Source organism: Pteronotus mesoamericanus, unplaced genomic scaffold (genome assembly GCF_021234165.1).
Source record: "Pteronotus mesoamericanus isolate MK-2021 breed Mesoamerican mustached bat unplaced genomic scaffold, CSHL_Meso_final contig_169, whole genome shotgun sequence".
Lineage (NCBI taxonomy): Eukaryota > Metazoa > Chordata > Mammalia > Chiroptera > Mormoopidae > Pteronotus > Pteronotus mesoamericanus.
The window spans coordinates 28,424,102-28,444,453 of record NW_026555068.1 but is presented as its reverse complement, the minus strand read 5'-3'; the positions used below and the strand labels follow the sequence as shown (position 1 = coordinate 28,444,453).

General features: G+C 54.7%; 1 protein-coding gene across 1 annotated transcript in view; it reads right to left on the bottom strand.

The window, feature by feature from the left end:
* Nucleotides 1–20,352, bottom strand: part of CSMD1 (CUB and Sushi multiple domains 1) — a 720,682-nt gene that overhangs the window by 292,674 nt on the left and 407,656 nt on the right. The window contains exon 6 of the mRNA XM_054565852.1: nt 10,352–10,464. Within this exon, the coding sequence (XP_054421827.1) occupies nt 10,352–10,464 (113 nt within the window). The remainder of the gene's footprint in view (nt 1–10,351; nt 10,465–20,352) is intronic.

The following is a 20,352-nucleotide window of genomic DNA, read 5'->3' as shown; positions in this document are numbered from 1 at the left end:
AACCGTAAGAGGAGAAGTGGGCGCCGCACCGGCAAGTCGCGAAGAACGTCAGGTGCTGTTTCACGTGGAGTGTCTTCCAACATGTCTTATGTGTTTATACCCCAGGCCTGGGCTCTAATACCTGTAACTGTATTGTTTTCATAAAATAGATGTGGTGGCTATCAACACTTTCTTTCTTTTAGCCTTGGGTGGAAATCATACCCGACACCAATGCCTGTAGCTGGTACGTTATTTAAATTTGAATTTTGATCATGACAGTCAGCCCCTCAGCCAAGAGGACTCTTCCAGGCCCTGTCAGGGAAAAATGAGAAAATAGCAAACACCCTCCAGGGGCGCCAGCCGCCCTCAGCAGGGCCTGGGAAAGCAGCCTTCGTCATGAGGCGCTCCCCACAGAATCCGACTGGGGATACAAAAGGGGTGACATGCTGGTCACCAGCCCAATTCCAAGGACAGGTTCATCAAGCGGCACCAGGCTAGACCATCTGCATGAGCCGCAGGGACACCGGGCACGCTGGCATGCAGGATGCCACTTTTATCTGTATCTAAAACAGATGTTGACAAGCGATGCTCATTCCCTGGAAATCTGCCGCATTAATACTCCATATCCTACAAACCTGTAAAGCCTAAGTTACGTCCCTTCCACCCTGGCTAGCAGACATAGGAGCCACCCAGGAGGCACGATCCCAGGGCCCACGGTGGAACGTCAGGCAGGGCGTGAGAACAGGGCACAGGTGGGTGGGGACAGAGCCTGAGACCGAGCAGGTGCTGGGACAGGCCCTCTTTAAACCGACATCGCTGGCCACGGGGTGCAGGGCCAACGCACCCCAAAGACGACAAGACAAAGCTCGTGGGCACGTCACCCTCCTTTTGGAGACATCAAATGTGAAACCACACTCGTCCTGATTCCACGCCATGAAGCGCAAGGCCCCGCGCCGGGGACGGGAAAAGGCCTCTGTTTATCGCAGAGAATCAAAGTTATTTGATGTAGGATTTATTATATGTGTTGTACCTGAGCAATTTTTTAAGTTAATTGTTCTTGGGCATGACTTTACATTTGCAAGGAATAAACAGCCTGTTCATCATTTTAAAAATGTGATTTAATTTCTAGAGGAACAAGGAGACAACATTGATCCTTCCGCTAGAAAAAGTGAAATGTTCCCGGAAGTTCAATGAGTGTTATTTTGTGTTGTTTTCTTTGTACTTCTCAACACCCACCTTTTAAATTCTAGTCAAAATGCAAAATTACTTTTCACATTTCTTGAATACCTGTTGCTGGAAAAAATACATAAACAAGCAAAATAATGAGCTTCCTGCCTAGAAGTAATCAGATTAAAATTAGCTAATGAAATAAGACCTAAAGAGTAATCATCCAAGTGAAAACTTCATTTCACAAGAAACGACTTTGAAAATAGAATTTCCTAGGCAAAGAAAATTGCAAGTCATAGGCGGTTTGAAGAAGGAGCATCAAAAAGACTGAACCGGGCGACGTGTGTTGCTGAGTGTTCCGCTGCGACCCGCACGCATCAGGACAATGGCGGGGGCTCTCATAGCCGGTTCAGACCAGGGGGCGCAGTGTGAAACTATTTTCAGTTGTTTAGCAATGAAGGGCAGACGTTGCATGTGAGGGGCAATTCCGAGAGGTGGGGCCACTCTTACGAGGTGAAGAACGGTTCTTTATGGTTCTTTGGGCAGCAATGGCGTTTTCTCTGAAATCTCGAGAAAAATTAACGGCAGAGCTCTGTCCTGTTCCCCATAAACCCGTAATTAAAATCCGGGACTTTCCTGACGGTCGTGGGAGGAGCCAACGGGATACAAAGGAGCTGCAGAAAATAGAACCACTTACCAAAGCCTCCCTTGTCAGAGTAAGAAAGGCAATGTGACAAAGGTGTTCATTTCACTGAATTTACATTTTATGTAATTTTAGCACTCCACGGCAACCGCTTTTTCAAAGGCCTTAAGTCATCATGCCAATTATTTCAATTGAGCGATTACTTAGCACCAGCTTCTGAGCCATTTTGCCAATTAAGAAAATTGCCATCCAAGTGGAGTTTTCCAAGAAACATTGCAACGGAAAGTTTTAAAAAATGAGTTTATCCTCCCAATACAGACGTGAGTCACCGCGCGCCACTCTGTAAGGGGGTGGGTGTAGCTGGGGAGGCCCCGAGGGTGGGTTTGCTCTCAGGCCCTGGCTTTTGGCTTCAGCCGCGAGCCCTACACGGTGGTCGTGCGGAGCCCACCCACCTCAACACAGCTCGGCGGCTCCTGTTGCAAGTACTGGCTGGCTGGTCCTCCCGCACCACCTCCTACAATGGCAGAGGCTCTGCAACGGCACCTGTCCTGCTGTCCCCTCAGGAGACTTACGCTGGTCGGCGCACTGGACTGGGAGCCACGGGGCGGCCTGTGGAGCAGCGCCCAGGTCCAGAGGCCGCCATTCTGCCAGGTCTCAGTCACTGGGCAACGACGTAGAACCCCACCCTTGGCTTCCTTCCAAGGAAAGAGCTGGAAAGACTCGCCCCGGGCAAAGCCTGGGTGGTAGGAAAGCTGTGCCTGCGTCTGCGGCACAGGGTGGCTTTGGAAACGGCAAGGTTGCGCCATAAAGGGCCTTGGTCTCGCCAGCTGCCCTCCGCGGCCTGTGACAATGGTTTCACCCAGGGCCTCAGCACATGAAGTGGCTTTGCCTCTGTGTTTTCCAGGTCCAGCAGCCAGGCGCATTTCCGCACAGCCGGGCTGGCACTGTCTGAGGACAGCGTTAACTCCTTGTTCAGATCTGCCTTGCTTGGCATCGTCAGCCGGGGTGGGCAGGGAACCCCTCGCCCGATGACAACAAGGAGGTTTCCTAAACTCCTGGGAGGGGGCGCACCCCCCGACTCCTGTTCTCTGCATGGAGAGCCGTCTTCAGAAAACACCAAGTGTCCTTAGCTGTTGCATTTATCTGTGGCAATTACATGCCACCACCTGTCCCCTCTCTGTAGGGTCAGACCCTGCTCAGGCCTCTTCACCAGCCTCTTGTCTCCAAGAACACAGTCCATGTTCCTTACCACGTCAGTCACGTTTCGCCCAAAACATACGTTTCCATCATCTGCAAGTGTCAAATCTCATTCGGCTTTTTCCAGGCCTCTTCCTTTTTCTTTCCCCTCCAGGTGGCCCTTCCGGGCTGCACGGCCCCTTCTTCCCTCGGCTTCCCGCCCATGCGCGGCCCATTGCTGTCCACGCCACACGTCATGCGTTGCCTACGCTACCGAGCACCGCCTGTCAGAAGCGCTGTGTCTCTTGGCCTGCCTTCCCCGCCTGCATCTCTCTCTCTCTATGGCAAGGCTTCTAGAGATGTCTGTAGCTAAAAGCGAGCGCTCTAACTATGTTTTCTATAAATCCACACAGTGCTCAACCTGAAATCCAACTGTGACTCCTAGGATTTCAGGCAAACATGAAGTTCACAAAACTGATTGTGAAATCCAGCACGTATGGAAAGCCCATAACTTTCATTAAATTGCCAGCAGGACCTCTGAGCCAAATAGAGCCACTAATTACAAACTCCTGAAGCAGAGACAGTGAGTTGTCAACCGTTTTTCTACAGCCAATGCTTACAATACGCTGGCTATCGCTGATTCATATATTCTCAAAATGCGAGTTAGTATCATCGGTTGGATGACATATTATGCAAAGCCAGAGTCTCACTGTCCAATTTGAAGAAGCCGACCCTGGGGACTAAGAGGACAAGCCACGTGGCTTGTGCGTTTTCTCGCTTCCTGGCTCCCGTGTGGTCCTGAGGAGCTGTGACGTCCCCGTGCGGGGAGGCCCCAGGCGGCCCGCGGCCACAGCCGCTCTCTGACCTGGCAGCGGCGGCGGGCGGAGAGGAGACGCTTTGCTGCGGTCACCCTTCTCCTCGTAGGTGCGGCCAGCGCGGGCGGGCGGCCTCCGAAACGCTCACCGTCCGCGGCGATGCGTTAGGCCCGCGAGAGGTGAGCAGGCACACTTAGCAAATAAGTAGGGCCCACGGCCCACAGACCTGGCTGCTTCGGCCGCCATGGGAGAGGGAACCCTGAAGAAGGACAACGGCTGGGGGTTCCTAACCCAAGAGCTGGAATAATTCCTTTTATCCCATAAATAAAAAATGTAGGAAGACGATTTACCAAGGGGATAATAACCCTCCTAAGCTTTTATGTTCTTCAAGCGTCAGAACAGAACACCTACCTGTCACGGCCACATATGAATCTACTGTAACTGGTTTCATTCACTGAGCGGCACTGTTGGCTCCAGGTCACCAACGTGCGTCTTGGGCACGTAGAAGCTTGGCGAGAGGAAGGCTTTGGTTTAAGTGGTTTTATAGAAAATGGCTCAGTTTATCATGTATTAATATTTTAAACCCCATTTTAAAAATAAATCAATAAATGAAAATACATTGAATTAAGTCTGGAACGAACTCAAAACACCGTTCGCTCCATGAGGCTGCCTCTGGGTGAGATGTCTAGCTGTTAATTTAACGTCTCCAGTGGCCATAATTGCGTACTTTTCTTAAGACCTATGTTCTGGCTCGACATTGGTGAGAAATCACCTCAAATGTTCAGCCAAAAGATTACTCTGGACACACGAGTGGATTCTCTTTGCTGTGTCTTAGGAGACACCCCACAGCCGCTCAGGATGAATCCTTGCCTTTATGGTTCCTACACGCCCTGGGGGACGCGCGGGAGACACGTCCACGGAAGCGCGCCCGCTTCCCCGCGTGCGGGGAGCAGGGGCAGCCCGCGGGGTCCTCCGGCACAGCCAGCCCCAGGGTGGCTGCAGCGGGTGAGGCTTGGGGGCCAAGGGCGCTCCGTCCAGGGGGAGCCCCGGCGCTGGGCGTCGGTGAGCCGCGTCCCAGCCCCGCAGGCGGCCGGAGGCCCCTCCACCAGCTCAGCTGCGCCCTCCGCCTTGGGGACTGGACACTGCCATGGTCAGGCTCTGGGAGCTGCCCAAATCGCCAGTGTGTGCGAGGACGATGCAAGCACCCCGGGCGCCCTGCGCCTAGACACGCATTCGAGGCGTGCCCTCCCTGGGCGGCACATCCGGGGCAGCCGGCCGGCAGGGCGCTCGGCACTGCCTCAGAAAACTTCCGCGCAGCGCACAGCCTCAGAGGCCGTCAGCCCGTGGGGAGCCTCCCCCACATGCATGCACACAAGGTGCCGCGGGATGCCCCGTGCACCTGCCTTGCTCTTAGCGCCCTGCCCCCTGGTGCGCTGGCGGCCCTGGGACCGCACTCCCAGCTGCGGCCCCGCCGCCCGGCTGTGCCCCACCTCGCAAGCCCCGGGTCTGAGCTGCAGACACCCCTTCAGGGGGGCTGGGGCGCGGTCTCCATCACACCCCGAACGCTCCCCACGGCAGGGAGGGGGGCTGTCCTCGGCCCCCCTCCCCACCCCTCTCTGCCTCCCCAGGGGCGGCGCCTCTGCCTTCAGCCGCCCGTTAGCTACGGACAGACATGGGTTCGCCCCTTCTGTCACTCTGTGTCTTGTGTCCCCACGTGCAGCCTCTGCCCATTGCCGCCCGCGCCTCGCGGGGTCTGCAGGCCCCACGGGCACAGAGCAGAGCGGCTGGGAAAACGGCCGGAGCGGCCAAGGACGCCCAGCTGCCTTCCCGCGCGGCTCTTGGCGCCCAGCGTCGCTCGTACAACACTAAATCAGCGCTGCTCGAAGGAAGGTGCTGCGGTTGGGAGCAGGGGAGCAGCTGACCCGTCGCGGGGGGGCAACGGGGCTGTAATAGTTCCACGTGGGCCCTGCCCCGCACGGGCGGGCGGGCGGCTGCCTGGCTCGTGTGGCCCCCAGCCGAGTCGGACCCTTGGCAGCGCCTGACACCGCGCAGGGGCCTCTGGGTGCTTCAGCCTGGTCCCAGGGGCAAGAAAATTTGTTTCAAACACTTGTCATTGGGGGTGGGGGTGGGGAGTGAATTGTTCTATTTTTTAAAACATCTTTTGAACTGAAATGCAGACCCCCCGCCAGATGCACACCGTCCGCTCCTTCAGCTGCCAACACCCCTGTACATGCTGAGTTTGGCAGACCCCCGAGTTCCGTTCGCACGAGCCCACGAGAGTCATGTGTGTCGCTGTGTGCGGGCCGAGCTTGTCCTTTCCTGGTTTTGTTGAGTGTGTCATGAGCATGGACGTGGCGTGTTCGTGAATGTGGGTTAGGAGGCTCCCGGGCCGGGCCCGAGGCGGGGTCACGGTGGGTGACGAGGGCGCGCCTGCCAAGTGCCACGCACCTCCCTTCCCTGTGCCCGCCCCCCGCAGCTCCCCGGGGCAGGTGGGGTCGTCCTCCCTCTGCAGAGCGAGGCAGCAAGGCGCGCGGGGCGCAGAGGGTACCAGCTAATCGCAAGGTCCTCAGGAAAATGCCGAGGCCGCGGGGCAGCTGCTGGGATGCCCGGGGCTGCCGCCTCCTCCGAACTGTGAGCAGCACAGGCGCGGGCGTCCCGTGCGGCTCTTTGCTTCTTGGAGAATTTCCAGGATGTGTTCAGGGACAGTGCTGTGCGCTTTGGATTTGAGTGGATGTATGTTTACTAATAACCATTTTTCTTGGAGAGGCTTCGAGGCTGAAAGACTTACTGAGAGGCCGTAAGATTGGGTTTTGCTAATTCATTTGGATTGACGAGAACGTCACCTGTCCAGCCCTACCTGAGGGTCCCCTGGGTGGACAGCGGAGGGCGTCGGTGGCCCGGGAGTGCGCCAGAGCACCCTGACCCTACAGGGTTCCCGGGGGCTCTGCGTGCCTGTGCCTGGGGACTTTGGGGAGCCTCTGCAGATTTCCTTCAGTCCTTCCACAGATTAATTGGGCGCCTTCTAGGTCCGCGGCTGTTGCCCGCGCCTTTCTGCTGAGCTGCTGCTCCAAAGGGAGGGCGGGACACCTGCCTCTTGGCCCCGGGATGCAGGCCCCCCATCACCTCCAAGGCGGCGCTCGGGCCGCTGCACTGCCGGCTGCAGACAGGTGAGCGCCAGGCAGCGGGGTGCGCACAGGCTCCACCCGATTGGAGTTCATCTGAAAAGGCGAAGCCCTGGATTTTCCAAAATACATTTCTAAAAGCATGGAAGTCTTCGTTTTCCACAAAGGTCTTCATTTGAAATAAAAGGGAAGATCAATAGTTGTATAGAACCATCACCGAGAAAGAAGGCTGATTATTTGTGTCAACACAGATTTAAATCCATGGTCAGGTTTTCCCTTGATTTATGAGACAGAGCGTTCTCCCCATTAATGGGAAATTTACTACATATGCTTCCAAAGTGATTTATCAGTTACAGAAATCAATATGAAAATGGTGCTTTTATAAATAGCCGGGGGGGGCATATGTAAAAGTGGGGCTCGGCACGCGGACGGCCACTTAATAGCGAAGAGGCTTCCACGGGTCAAGGCTGATTCGGTTCAAAAAAGCCATCTTGTTGACATCGAAAATGTCCAGGTGACAAATGGCATTAACAAGGTGATTGGTTTAATCTTAATTAACGATGGGGGCAACATGGAAAGAATGGGCTCCATTTTCAGCCGATTTAAAAAAAAATAAGGGCCCCCCATGAATCTGCAGTTCCACGAGGGCTCAGTGTGTGCGCAGACATTGCCAGGGCACCAAGGGGCCCCGAGCAGCTGCTGCTGCTTCTGTGCACAGCGCTGTCTTCACAGGGGACGCGTTTTAGGAGCAGCCACGTGGAGCCCGTGTTCCCGTCAAGGAACCTCGGGGCTCCTCGTGGCGAAATTTGTCTGGGCGATGGGAGAGATAAAAGCCCAAGAACAAAGTGCAAGACTCAGGGAATAAACAGTGTGGAGATAAAAGCCGAAAACATCAAGAGAGAGAAGAAAGATATCTTAAGGTGGTGGCTGTTTATTTGACCAAGAGGAGCACCGAGTTAAAAAGGCTGCGGTCTCTGTTTTGAGAAGGCGCAGACCTCGGCGCGGCCGCAGTGCTCCCGGCGGAGGCGGTTCCTGGGGGGAGGCGCCGGGGGCCGCCGAAGAGTTTTCGTCCAATCTCACATAATCTGCAACCACATTTTCTCCAAGCAACATGGATGGAATTTTTATATTCTGAAGAGTAACCACCAATGATAAATGGGACTACAGTGGTGATAAAATGCCAGGAAACATAGAAATGTGTATTTAAAAAAAAAACAAAAGGTTTCCCTTCTCTACCAAACAACCCGAGGTTCAGGTTCTTTGACAGAATTTTTGCAGAGATATTGAAACAGCCTTTGGGAAATACTATGTAAGTCTCCGCCATTATCACTCCTGCTGTTCTTGTTGGTTTTCTAGGATGTTCATCGTCTAGGCTTTTCTTTGTTGCAGTTGTGTGGGTAATAACAACAGTGTCTTCTTTCCCCTCACTTTGCTCGGTTGACATAAAGTGCCGGACCAGCTGGGGCGCCCGGGCGTTCGGTGGGGGTGGGAAGAGCGGGGATCGGTGAGCTCTCCCTGAAGGGTGGGAGCGCGGCCCCCACCGGCTGCCCCGGAACAAACACCAGAGGCCCCCGCGCTGCAAAGTCAGGGCTGCGTCTTGCAGAACCCCGGTCATGGGAGGCGGGCAGGGCCTCCGAGAGGCGGGGGTCTCCCCAGGTGGCCCTGGAGTTGCAGGCCAGGGGGCTCTCGCTGTGCCCGCCCCCCTGCCGCCCTCAGGCGTGCGCTCCGTGCAGCCGGGCGGGTGTGCAGCCCCTTCCCCGGCGGGAGGCCCGCCCCGCGAGCCACAGCGGTCGGGGGCGCCTTCCTGCCTGCAATGCCCGCCGCCTCGGAAGCGTCTCGGGAGGGCTTCGTGGGGATGCTTCTGTCCACACCCCGCTGCTCCCCTTGTGGCTGGTTTCCTGGATGAAGGGTTACAGTGGCGAGCCCCGCCTTCTGTGTTCAGTCTGCTAAGACGCGGTCTTAAGCTCGATGCCTCCCGTGCCACGAGGCCGCTGTGCTAACAGAACGACGTGGCGGGCGGCCTGTGGCCTTGAGCAGAACTGCAGAGCAAGCCTGGGGCCTCCTAATCTGCTGCTGCGGAGCCACAGCAACAGTGCGTTGTGCTTTTGCACCTTTTGATTTATTTGGATTTATGTACAAATTTTTCTACTCACCACTTTAATTTTACACACACACACACACATAAATATTCTTTTTAAAATCAATGGCTGGCACGGTTAAGCTCTTGCAATGCTCCGTCAACCAGCAGGCTTCTGAAACCTAGCAACTTCTAGCACCTCCAGATGCGACACTGTAGTTTGTGCCTTTCTTGCAGTCACCTGTGCAGAGGCCGATGGCTCTGGTCAGGCCCGAGGGGGACACCTAGACATTCTTCTGTGGTCGAGCGCCAATCAAACCACCAGGACCTTTGGGGGCGATCAATCAGTGGCTCAGGAACCACTTTCCAGATGCACCTGCCTGATTGTACGGTCGGTCCGCTGGCGTCCTAACCACTGATCTGCGATTCAGGCCCGTGTGTTGGAACGCTCCGGAAATCTCCCCAGGCGGCCAGCACGACTTCTGTTTGCACCCTGCCTTTCACGGACATTGTTTACAAATCGTCCTTCCCACCTTCTAGTTTGTAGAGCGTCGGCTGCATATAATTTTCTCATTTGGGGTCCTGGCCGCATGCAGCGCATGCCAGAGAACATGGCCTTAACTGACATTCTCAGGTCATGTTTTGGGGACACAAGAGACGTTTGCTTGGGAAACTATCCTGCTTTTTAACACAGTCATACTATTTTTATGTGCAAATGAAAGTGGAGCTGTTTTCAATGGACCCCTTAATAGATGGGATTCGTTTCATGGTATTGACAAGGGTTATTGATGATCAGAAACGTGGAGGGAATGATACAACACTATGCAGGTATAAGTACGAGAAACTAGATGCAGAAAGTTCCAGAACCAACCCTGCATACGACTAAGTACAGACTCTCTATTAGGATTTCTGTTTTGAGGTTCTTTTATATGTAAATCATTAAATCAGGTGACTCGATTTATGTGGTATGAATATGTTTTAGAACAAAAAGTGATATGATGACCTACTCACGCATTTCCATGCAACCTGCATGCCAGGCCGTTCTTAGGGTATGGGTAAAAAATAACCGAGGGTAGAGGAATTAAAATTAATGCTAATTGATACTTACTGATTAAAACTTAGCAGTAATTCCAGCAAAGTGAGAAAACTCTACTACATACATCACAATAATAAAGTTGTATTAATAAGCGGCCAGCTTTTAACTATAGAATTTCTAATGTTAACTGTCCATAAAGAGAGAGGAGGTATTTTCAAGGTTGTATCTCTCATCCCAGTTTTAGCAAGAGAATCCTGACATTCCATAATTGGGAAGGACCAGAGGGCCTTCTGCTCTTTCTTGTTTTCTTTTTCTTAGAAGACGGAGGGTTCTTACCTTGAAACTGAGCATTGAATCCTTTGCGCCGATGGTTACTGTCCGACGTGAAATGGAGCCGTAACCAATTCTTGCTGCTGATAACAGGAGAGGGAAGGTTCGTGCCGGTCAGCCTGGAAAAGGGAACGGAGAACAGATCCCACTCGTGAACCAGGAGAGCAAATGTCCTGCGCCAAACCTGCTTTTAAAATCGACCACGTAGCCCTTAGTCTGAAACGCTTCAAACAGAGCCATCTCTTAGCTGCATTTAACCCTTAGAGCGGTTTGAGGAAGCTCACCCCCCCCCACATGCACGTGTTCTGTTTATCCCTGGTGGAGTGAAGGCCTTCACAAATATCTGACAGTTTGATTCTCCTGCATTAGTGATACATAAATGAGAAAACAGTCTTTTCATTTCTTACGTCTTTCTACCAGAACCTCAAGCATAATGAGTTTTAAAGGTGAAGAATCTGGCAAACGGTGAAGTGCTGCCCTTCACCATGTGGATCCTCGGCAACACTGTTTCACGGGAGGGGGGACGCAAGGACACAGTGTCCATGCTCGACACAGAGCACGTCGCTGCCCGGTGCCTCCTCCACCCCGCAGTTCACGACAGGGACCCTCCCGCTGCCGGGATGTGTTTACGAGATTGGTTATGAAAACTGGTAGAGATTGTAAAAAGTTTAACACTCACTCGAGGATATGTTTGTTGATTTGAGAGAGAGAGAGAGAGAGAGATCGATCTTTGTGAGAGAGAAACATGGATGGGATGCACCCCAACCAGATACCAAACCCCCGACCTAGGTATGTGCCCTGACTGAGAATCGAACCCGCGACCTTTGGCTGTACGGGACGGCGCTCCAACGAACTGGGCCACGTGGCCGGGGAAGAGATTTGAAATGGGGTAAAACTGTGTTTGAGTAAAGGAGTGTCTTAAACACAGTTAAATCTTTCCGACGTCAGACACGCTAGACCTCTGGTCAAGCTGTTTGAAGAAAGATCAGTCCACTTCACGAGGTGTAGTCTCGTCGGCAGAACGTAAAATCCAGCAATTTCCTTCCTACCAGTGGAAGCGGGTCAGTGCCGAGGAGCCGACGTCTCCTCAGGGAGCACAGCGCCCGGCGGGAGAGGCACTGCGATGCCTGCCCCACCAGCCGGCGGCGTGGGCGTCACGGGGCTGGGGTGCCGCGTCCCCGCTGTCCTTGCGCGGGCGGAGTCAGGGCATGGCCGGGTCCTGGTCTCTCTGAACCTCTGTTGTCCCCGTGCAACCTGGGCTTGAAAGCGCATGGAGGCATCGAAGCACAACCGTTTCACAGATGTGCGTGTAAATGTCCCTAAAGCACATTTCTAACGTTACAGGTGGCTATGCGTCTTGTGATTAAGTGGCATCTCTGCTCACAGACTTATTTTCAACATGATGTTTGTGAGTGTAAACGACTGCTAAGCCTCTGAGCCACTGGCCTGCAGCTGAGCCCTGGGGGCCCGCGTGGGCGAGGCCGGATGGGGGGCGTTCCAGGCCCAGGCTCCGCTGCATCCTGGTAGCTGGCAGGCGCATTTCCCTTCCCCGCCACCACTTGAGGAACAGCGTCACACGGAACGTGTCACCGAGCTTTCTGATGTCAGGAGCTCCTGTTGGACTCTCAGGTTGAGGAAAGCAGCAAGCATAGGAAGCGCAAAGCCAGACCTTGGCTGTAAGTCATCGCCACGGCGCCCGTGCCTGTGTTGGACGCAGCCGTCTGCAGGAGGGAGCGGGCTCCCGGAGCTGCGTGCTTGCTGCGATGCGCACGTGCGCGGACCGGCCCCGAGCATCACTCCACCGTTCCCGCGTTTGGTTGGGAAGCACCCTGCCCCCTCTTCTTCCTCGTCAGATTCTGTTACAAAGTCTGTTAGAAATGGGTCACGCACATCTTCGCCTAATACTGGCCATGCCCAAGAGAGGAGTAAGCTCTGGATTCAGCAGCCTGGTCTAGGCAGCTTGCCTGCATTTCCTTTCCTACATTTTTCTCCGTGAAGCCCATGTCACAGCTTCAGCTGCGAAGGGCCTGGGAGAAGCAGTCCAGGCTCTTCCGCCACAGGCTGCCCGGCCGCCCCGCCCCCGCCCACGCTGTGCACAGGCAGCCCCGGGGCCGTGGTGGCTGGCTTTCGATGAGGCTTTACTTATCTACACTGAAATTTGTATTTTTTAACTTTCTGGGTTACATCATATTACTCGTTTCTGATTTTTTTCCTCGACTGCTCACCAGGGTAAAAGCCATCTCGGCTCGCGGGCCAGGTGGCTGTCCCGCTGTGGCGTGAGCGGGGTGATGTGCGAAGCCGCGCGCGAAGGATACGTAGATGGCGGTGTGTAAAGCGGGCTTTCCTAACTGCAGGCTCGCGAAGCGCACCGCCAGGACTGGCGGCCGGTCCTTCATCGCCGACTCCCTGGAAGACAGCCGACTGACTACAAATCCGAGGGTGGCCCTGTGCGTTAACCGAGCACATGGACGTCTCGGGTAAGACTCAGATGTGGAGAGTTAATGGAAGCCCTGGGGACATGCCTCCTGCCAGAGTATACGTCCTGACCCCAGAACCTGGGACAGTATCGCCTCACTAGGTCCCGGCCACTTGGCAGGTGGGAGGAAGTCACAGATCTTGACATGGAGAGATTATCCCGGCTTATCAGATAGACCAATGCAAACAAGAAGATCTTTAAAAGTAGAAGACGGAGGCGGAAGGGAGGTGGAGGGACCTGAGGGAACCTAGAGAAGGAGCCACGCGGCCCATGTCGGGGGAGCTCTCCCGAGGCTGCTGACCCTGCCCACGGAGGAAGGGCTGTGAGCTTGCGAACGCAGGGGCCTCCTGAGGCTGGAAAAGGCCACAGAAGGGGTTCTTGCTGGGACCTCTGCAGAGCCAGCCCTGCCGACTTGCTGGTCTTACCGCACCCAAGCCTGGAAGATTTACAACCAGTGGAGCCGTAGGACAGTAAGTGTGTGCCGGATTGTGATGTCGGGTCTGTGTTCATCTGCTGAGGCAACAACGGGAAAGGATGCAACCTTGTAACACGTAAACCCTACTTTCCATTCTGAAAGAGTCCAGAGGTGAGGACATAGGACAGGCCACCAACCTGTGCTCGTTAACACTCTGAGAGGACCCGGGCCGTCGAATCTGTGCCTGTGATTACGGGCGGGTGACCGCCCCCGTCGTGGGAGGGAGGGCCCCAGGAGCCCTGCACGGCCCCAGCTGCGTCGCGGTGAAGCGCGCTGCGTGTGCTTTTCTAGAAAGCTGCGTGAACGGGCGGCGTGTCCTGGGGCGGCAGCGGAGGCCGGGCAGGCCCACAGCAGAGTGGCTCACAGAGAAGCAGGGACTCGGGGGCCGGCAAAGCTGCATCTGTGCGCCCCCAGCACAGTGGCGTTTCAATCCTGGGCATTTGGATACAGAGCGCGAGGCCCTGGAGAAACCGGGGGGTCCAAGCTATTTGGACTCCCAAGGAAGGGGACGGTGAGGAGAAAGCAGCGCTCCGGGCGGACGAGGGGCGGGGGAGCGTCTGCCTGCGGACGCGAGAGCCGGTCGTTCCTGGGGCTGCTCAGACTAGGCCAGGAAGCCCGTGGGGTGGACGGGGGCGGCCGGCGGTCCCCGCGGGGAGGCCTGCGGGGGCTGGCGGCTCCTGCCTTCCTCTCCCTGCGCCAAGGGCGTCAGGGAATCCCCCAGCGAACTCACTTCCTGTCAAGGGCGCAGCAAGGCCCGGCATCTGCCAACTGGTAAAATGGTTGTAGGACTCGTGAGACACTGACCCTCCATGTGGAGGTGACCTTCTCCGAGCCGAAATAGAACAGGCCAGTCCGTTCCACTTTCCCCAAATAGCTCTCCCATAAATGCCGGGCTTCTGTCTCTGCCACATTCCGACTCCTTTCTGCACTTTCCTCTGCTCAGCCCCCCTCTCCTGATATGTAATTTCGGGGGTGAGCACCTTGTTGGGAAACAGCACAGCACATTCATTTCACTCACGTAGCGGGAAGAACGCAGCCGACATATGGGGGAACGTTTCTAAAACGCACTTGGGAGCGCGGTGTCCCTGAGAGAGCCACGTCCCAGCTCTCCTTGCACGGACATCGAGCCAGGCTTCTCATGTCTTTAGAATGTTGTCATCGGTCAGGGGTGCTCCCCGGAGTTAAACCGCTTTAGCTACAGCGACGAAGAAGCCAGAGGGCATTAATGCCTCCAACACGGGCTGCGTCGCCCAGCCTCCCCGAGGGGTCTAAGGAACAGCCCTACGGCCGCTCCTCAGCGCGGGGACAGTCACCGAGAAGCGTGTTGTTTTCCCTGTGCTGCTGTGGACATGCCACCAACATGGCACTGGGCAGCATCTCCCTTGCCTCTGCTTCGTCAAAGTTAAACAGGCTGCTCCGATCACACAAAGCACTACTGAAACGTCACGTTTCTAGCTGGTTGTTAGTCACATTGCTGGCGGAATCCGCTGTCTTGTGAACGTATGTGGAATTTGACATTGCTATGCTAAGCCTTGTTATGGATGCTGAAGAAAGGAACATGGAAGGAAAGGTAGTTTTTCCCTGGGAAGAAGGGGAAAAGCAGAGGAGAGTTTTGTGTGTGCATGTGTGTGCACACAAATACACACATACACACACACGTGCATGGGTGTATGTACACAACAGTAGTTACATGGTTATATACAAATGTCTCTAGAAATGTATTCTAAAAGTCCGACACATATGCCCCCGGGAAAAACAGCAAAGAAAAGGATGAAAAAAAAAACCCAGCCTATTTGGAAGCACATGTTCACTCTTTTCATCCTTTTACCAACGTGAACGCATCCCATACACTTCCGTTTCCCGTGGCATGGCGCTCACGGTTCGCTCCCGGCAGGGTCTGCCGGTCGCGCTGAAGAACACGCCCCTCACTCGGTCTCCTGTGTGTGTGCGGGATGCGAACATTTAAAATCTACTCTCTCAGCCAATTCCGTGTATAGGATACGGAGCTGATGACTACAGGCACCGTGCTGGACATGGTGTCCCCAGGACTGCCTCATCTGACACCTGGCAGCGCGTCCCGTGGATACGTACAGACACACATATCGCGTTTACATGGACAGATGCACGTATGGCCTTTTCTTTAGCCAAGGAGAGCCTGGCCAGTCCTCCCTGCTTTTCCGGAACCTGTCACGTGTGGACGGGCGGGGTAAGGACAGGAGAGGCCGGGGCCCCTGGCACCTGCTCCCAACGCGCCCGGAGAATGGAGCGGCTTAGTTGCCAGCGATGGAGGCTGGCTGGCGTCCAGGTGGGTGAGCAGAGCGGAGGGAAGTAACCGATGACGTGACTTCTCCTGATTGAGGATTACAGATTTGAACTGGTTTCGGAGCAGTGACTATGTATATGTTTCTTCTGGCCATCTTCTAGTGGACTTTAATATCCACAGAGAGGCTAGTGAGACTGAACCGCGTGGAGGCCATGGTTCTAACCGGTCCTCCCTGTGGCTCTTCCCCGTGAGTCAGTGACCAGATAAACCACAGTCACACAATAGTCTTTCATAATAATGCTTTTGAGAGCAGTTGAAAGATTGTTAAAATAAACCTGTACCAAACCAGATAAAAATATACACTAAATATTATATTTAAAAACATTCTCTAGCACAAAAGAACATCAGAAAGACCCAGCCCAAAGTGACATCTGAACTAACTTTTTCCCACAATTCATTAGGAAATAGTAGATAAGCAAAGCAATAATAATGATGATGACAATGTCTGATATTCTAAATGTTTCCCTGTAGAGATATGTCTAGGTAGATGAGAAGTGGCGTGCCTATTTGCATACGGTTTAAAAGCCTACTTTTTTCTAAGAAAGCATTATTACTCCTTCAACGGGCACACGTATGACTGGGGAATTTCGGGTGCTGCCATCTTGAGTGCATTGCTGATTTGTGCCCTCGCTGATTTAAGAGGCACCCAGGGGAGCTCTTTGCTGTTGTTTCTGAGATCTTGATAAATGTTATAATAACCCACGTTGTGGTGAGTAAATTTTGAACCAGCGGATTCATTTCCTCAGGACCAGTTCTGGGAAGTAAAGGTTATGGGTCAGAAGGGACGCGCCGCTGGACTCCTTGTCTGCGTATCGCCAGCTGCCCTTGACCAGGCGTAAGCCCTGGGCGGCAGGCTCTCAAAGGTCCTCAGCGGGTCCACCGCAGCCTGCACTCGGCTCGGGTCCAGGCGCCCCTCCCGGGCCTCGGGGCCCAGGGCTCACTTCTCCGCCCCATCGCCGTGGCTCTGCCCACGCCCCGTGGCTCCGCTCTGCAGAGGCGCCGAGGCCAGGCGTGCGCTGCCAGCGTGCGCCCCTCCGTGGGAGGCCCCGGGAAACGTCACGGATCTGAGCGTCTCCTCTTTTCCCGGGCACCCAGGAAACACTGGGAGGCGTCCAGGGGCTCCCGCCAGCCGCTGAAAGACCTGGCAGGGAAATGGTCTTGATTTTTTTTTTCCCTGCTGCTACGGACTGATTATCCCCGGCCCTTACGATCTATGTTCCATAACATCGTGGCTTCCCTTCCCTGTGACGGCCGTACCTGCCTTGCCCACCCCCACCGAGGCCGTCCTGAATTGTTAACGCATTTCTGTATTCTTTCCACCATTACACCTTGGGTAGCTTATTCCAGAAAAGGCAAGTCCAGTTATATCTCACTATTTTTTAGTCTCAAAAGGATCTTCTAGGACCACAGCAATCGCCCCCCAATGGCCGGGCGGAACCCCCTCACCGTTGCCAGGGGGTGAGCAGGAACCCCGCCCGCGGGCGCTGGCTCGGGTGGCGTGGGGTGCACAGGACACACCGGGGGGCTGTGAGCACCTTGCAGCTTGTCCCCAAGGGGTGCAGCGTCTGAGCGTCTGGTTTCTCCTGGGAAAGGGGGGCGTGGAATGGGAATCGGTTCACTTATTTTAGTGCAGACAAAATAAGTCCGCTAGTCATATTTTTGGGCGGTTTTATTAGATTTTGGTCTTCTTATTTATTCGCTGGATGGGAGTAGTAGAATCTTAATTGATCGTTCAGTTTCAATAACAGATGATAATGATGATGAGAATGGGAAACAGCAGCTAACCCAGAATAAACATTTTCCAAGTATCAGCCCCGTTATATGCGTTGCCACAGTTAATCATTACATTTGTCCCATACACCACTTATTTTAATTTTACACCATAAATGGCGGGTCTGCGGTGGTGAGGGAGTGGCCGCACAGCCAGCAAGAGCCGGCGCCCGGACTAGACCCGCACCAATTATCTCTGAATATTTTTCCTATGCAGGAACTGCTCTACCCAAACCTTCTTTAACTCTAGCATTTTGGCTGTTTTCCCTGAAGTACAGATTGAGTCATGCCTCTTCTCGTCTAAAAATATTCACTGTCCGTCTCCTTGGAGACCTTGAGAATAAATTTACCCTCCTTAGAATGCTACCGAAGACCTCCCACCCCCTGGCCTCGCCTGACCCCACAGCCTTATTTTTCTCTGTCTCTGGCCCGTCAGTGCGTGGCTGAAATGTCGCCCTCTGCATAAATTCTCGCGGGTGCCCTCTGTCAGCCTCCCACGGCCTCTGCGTTTCAGCCACGGGGGCGGGGGTGGCGCCTGAGGGTCCACAGCACGGCTGTGCCAGGGAGGCATGTCTATCCTCTCCCCAGGGAGCCGAGTGAGACCTCGTGGGAGAAGGTGCTGCCGCCCGCTGCCCACGGCGCCGGGCGTGTGCCCTGCTACAACCTCACGGGACGTGGCGCAGGCTGACCGAGCAGAGGACGCCACGAACACGGGCCAGCGCCAATCCCTCCTCCCCGTCCCGAGCGGCCGGGATGCCGTCGTTTTCTGGTTTCGCTCAGTTAACCTTCAGTTCTGAATCCAGCTGGGATTCTCACCGTCTGTTTTGAACTATGGGACACATAGCTGGGGATTATTGGGGAGAAAAAGTCAGCCTGACCTGCGCTATGGGTCCAAGGAGGACCGTCTCGATTTCTGCCAACCCGGCTGAAATTGTGCTGAGAGGGTCTGTGTGCAGCATTTGTCAGTGCAAGGCGGCGATGCAGGCTCGGCCTGGAAACCAATATGCATCGATCCGCACAGAACTGAAGTCCAAATCGGATGTTGGACGATTTACATAAAGCATTGCAAAGGATGTCAAAAATAAAATTTTCATTAAACATCAGAAGACGTTAAGCAAACGAAAGACACATAAAGCTGGCAGGGGTCCAGGTGGGAGGCCACGCACTGAGGATGCCCCGCACCTTTGTCCCTGAGCCTCCCAGAGGACAGGCCACACTGAGACCGGGGTTCAGGTGCCTGCCTCCGTGCGCACAGCAGCCGGACGCCCCCCCTGCTGCCCACACACAACGGCGTTCCCAGCAGAGCACCGTGAGGCATCACTGGAAACACAGGTTAGGTCGCATCTTTGAACGAACCTGCCTGATGAATACTCGTCTCACGGAGGGTGAAGCCAGAACCCCGAGGTGCTCTGCCAGCGCCCGCACGGCCTCGCTGGCCCCCTCCCGCCTCCTCCTGGGCCCTGCCGCTCACGCGCCCCGCTCTGGCCTCGCAGGCTCCTTGCCAGCGCTGGGACACACCAGGGCCTTTGCGCTCACTGCGTGCCTGCCGGGAACTCCGGATATCCTCAAGGATGGCTCCCCCTTCTCTTTCAGGACACGGGATCCATCTCATGGAAACTGTGCTATCGGTGCCCTGTCCCTGCCAACCTCCTCTCCCTCACTTTCCTCCGAGGAACCTCTCCCCACCGGGTTCCGGGTAGATGGCAGAGAGAGGAATGGACAGATAGGTGGAGAGAGAGAGGTGGGCAGACGGTGAGTAACAGATGGATGCTACATGCACAGATACATACACAGAGACACACACATACACACACGCGTGTATGTGTGCACTAATTATTGTTCAATCTCACTGCAGCGGGAGGCGGCCAGCCTGCCCTATAGAATGAAAGACTCCGCTCTCTTTCTCACTTTGACATACACGGGCAGGCCGTACCTTACGCTTCCGCAGGCTGGCATTTGCATGGGCATCTCTCTCTCATTAGCTCTTCTCTACTGGGGTGTAACAGGCCAACACGGGCTGCCCGAGGTCATTTTGTAGTAAGAGAGGGGCCGGGGGAGAAACATGAAACAGACACAACATGTGAACGGCATCTTCCCTTTGCACCTCGCTTCAACGTGCCTCACCTAACCCGCCTTTGCCTGTGGCCCTTCTGGTCACCGCCCTGCCTCCACCTGCTGCACAGACACCGCCGGGCGTGCACGCCCTCCGCACCGCTCCCTCCGTGAGCGACAGGTGGAAGGTCCCGCACAGCCCCGAATCCGCCCCATCGCGTGCCTCGCCCCCCTTCCTCCCTCCGCCTGCAGCTCCAGTGCGGTGGGGGCTGCTTCTCTCCCGGCGGCGCCCCTTCCTTGGCCCAGGACCTTGGAAACCCCGGGGCAGTGTAATTTCAGGACAAGAGTCTCGGGGAACATGTTTCTCCTGACTGCCATATGCGTGATGATGCCCCGCATGGAGCGCTGGCCGAGAGCCATGCGTGGGCTGGTGCCTGCAGTGCCGGGGGCGGCGTGGAGCCACTGAGGATGCTCATCCAGGGACACAGCTCGGCCTGGCCTCTGCTTCGGGGCACTGTTTGGGGGTCTGTAGACGTGCAGACCCCAGAATATTTGCACGATTGACATCTTTATAACAAAGGGTCACTCCTACTCTCCTCCAAATGTTAAAAGACTCCTTAAGCCTGATTATCAGAGAAATGAAATATTTTCACTGCTTTTTGGGGGGATGTGTGTAACCAGAAATGATGATATACTTGCTAACGTGAAGAAAATCAAGGGTGCCATCTATCTGCTTGACTTTTTAAAGAGCTAAGCATCAGCTTTTCTATGACTTAATGTGTTCATTGTTATAAAATAGCGTGTAGCACAAATTTGAATCACCCACCATAGAGAGGGGACTTCAGAAAACTTATAATGGACTTAACGCGTCTTAAAATAATCGTTTTATGTTATTTACTGATTTCATTCCA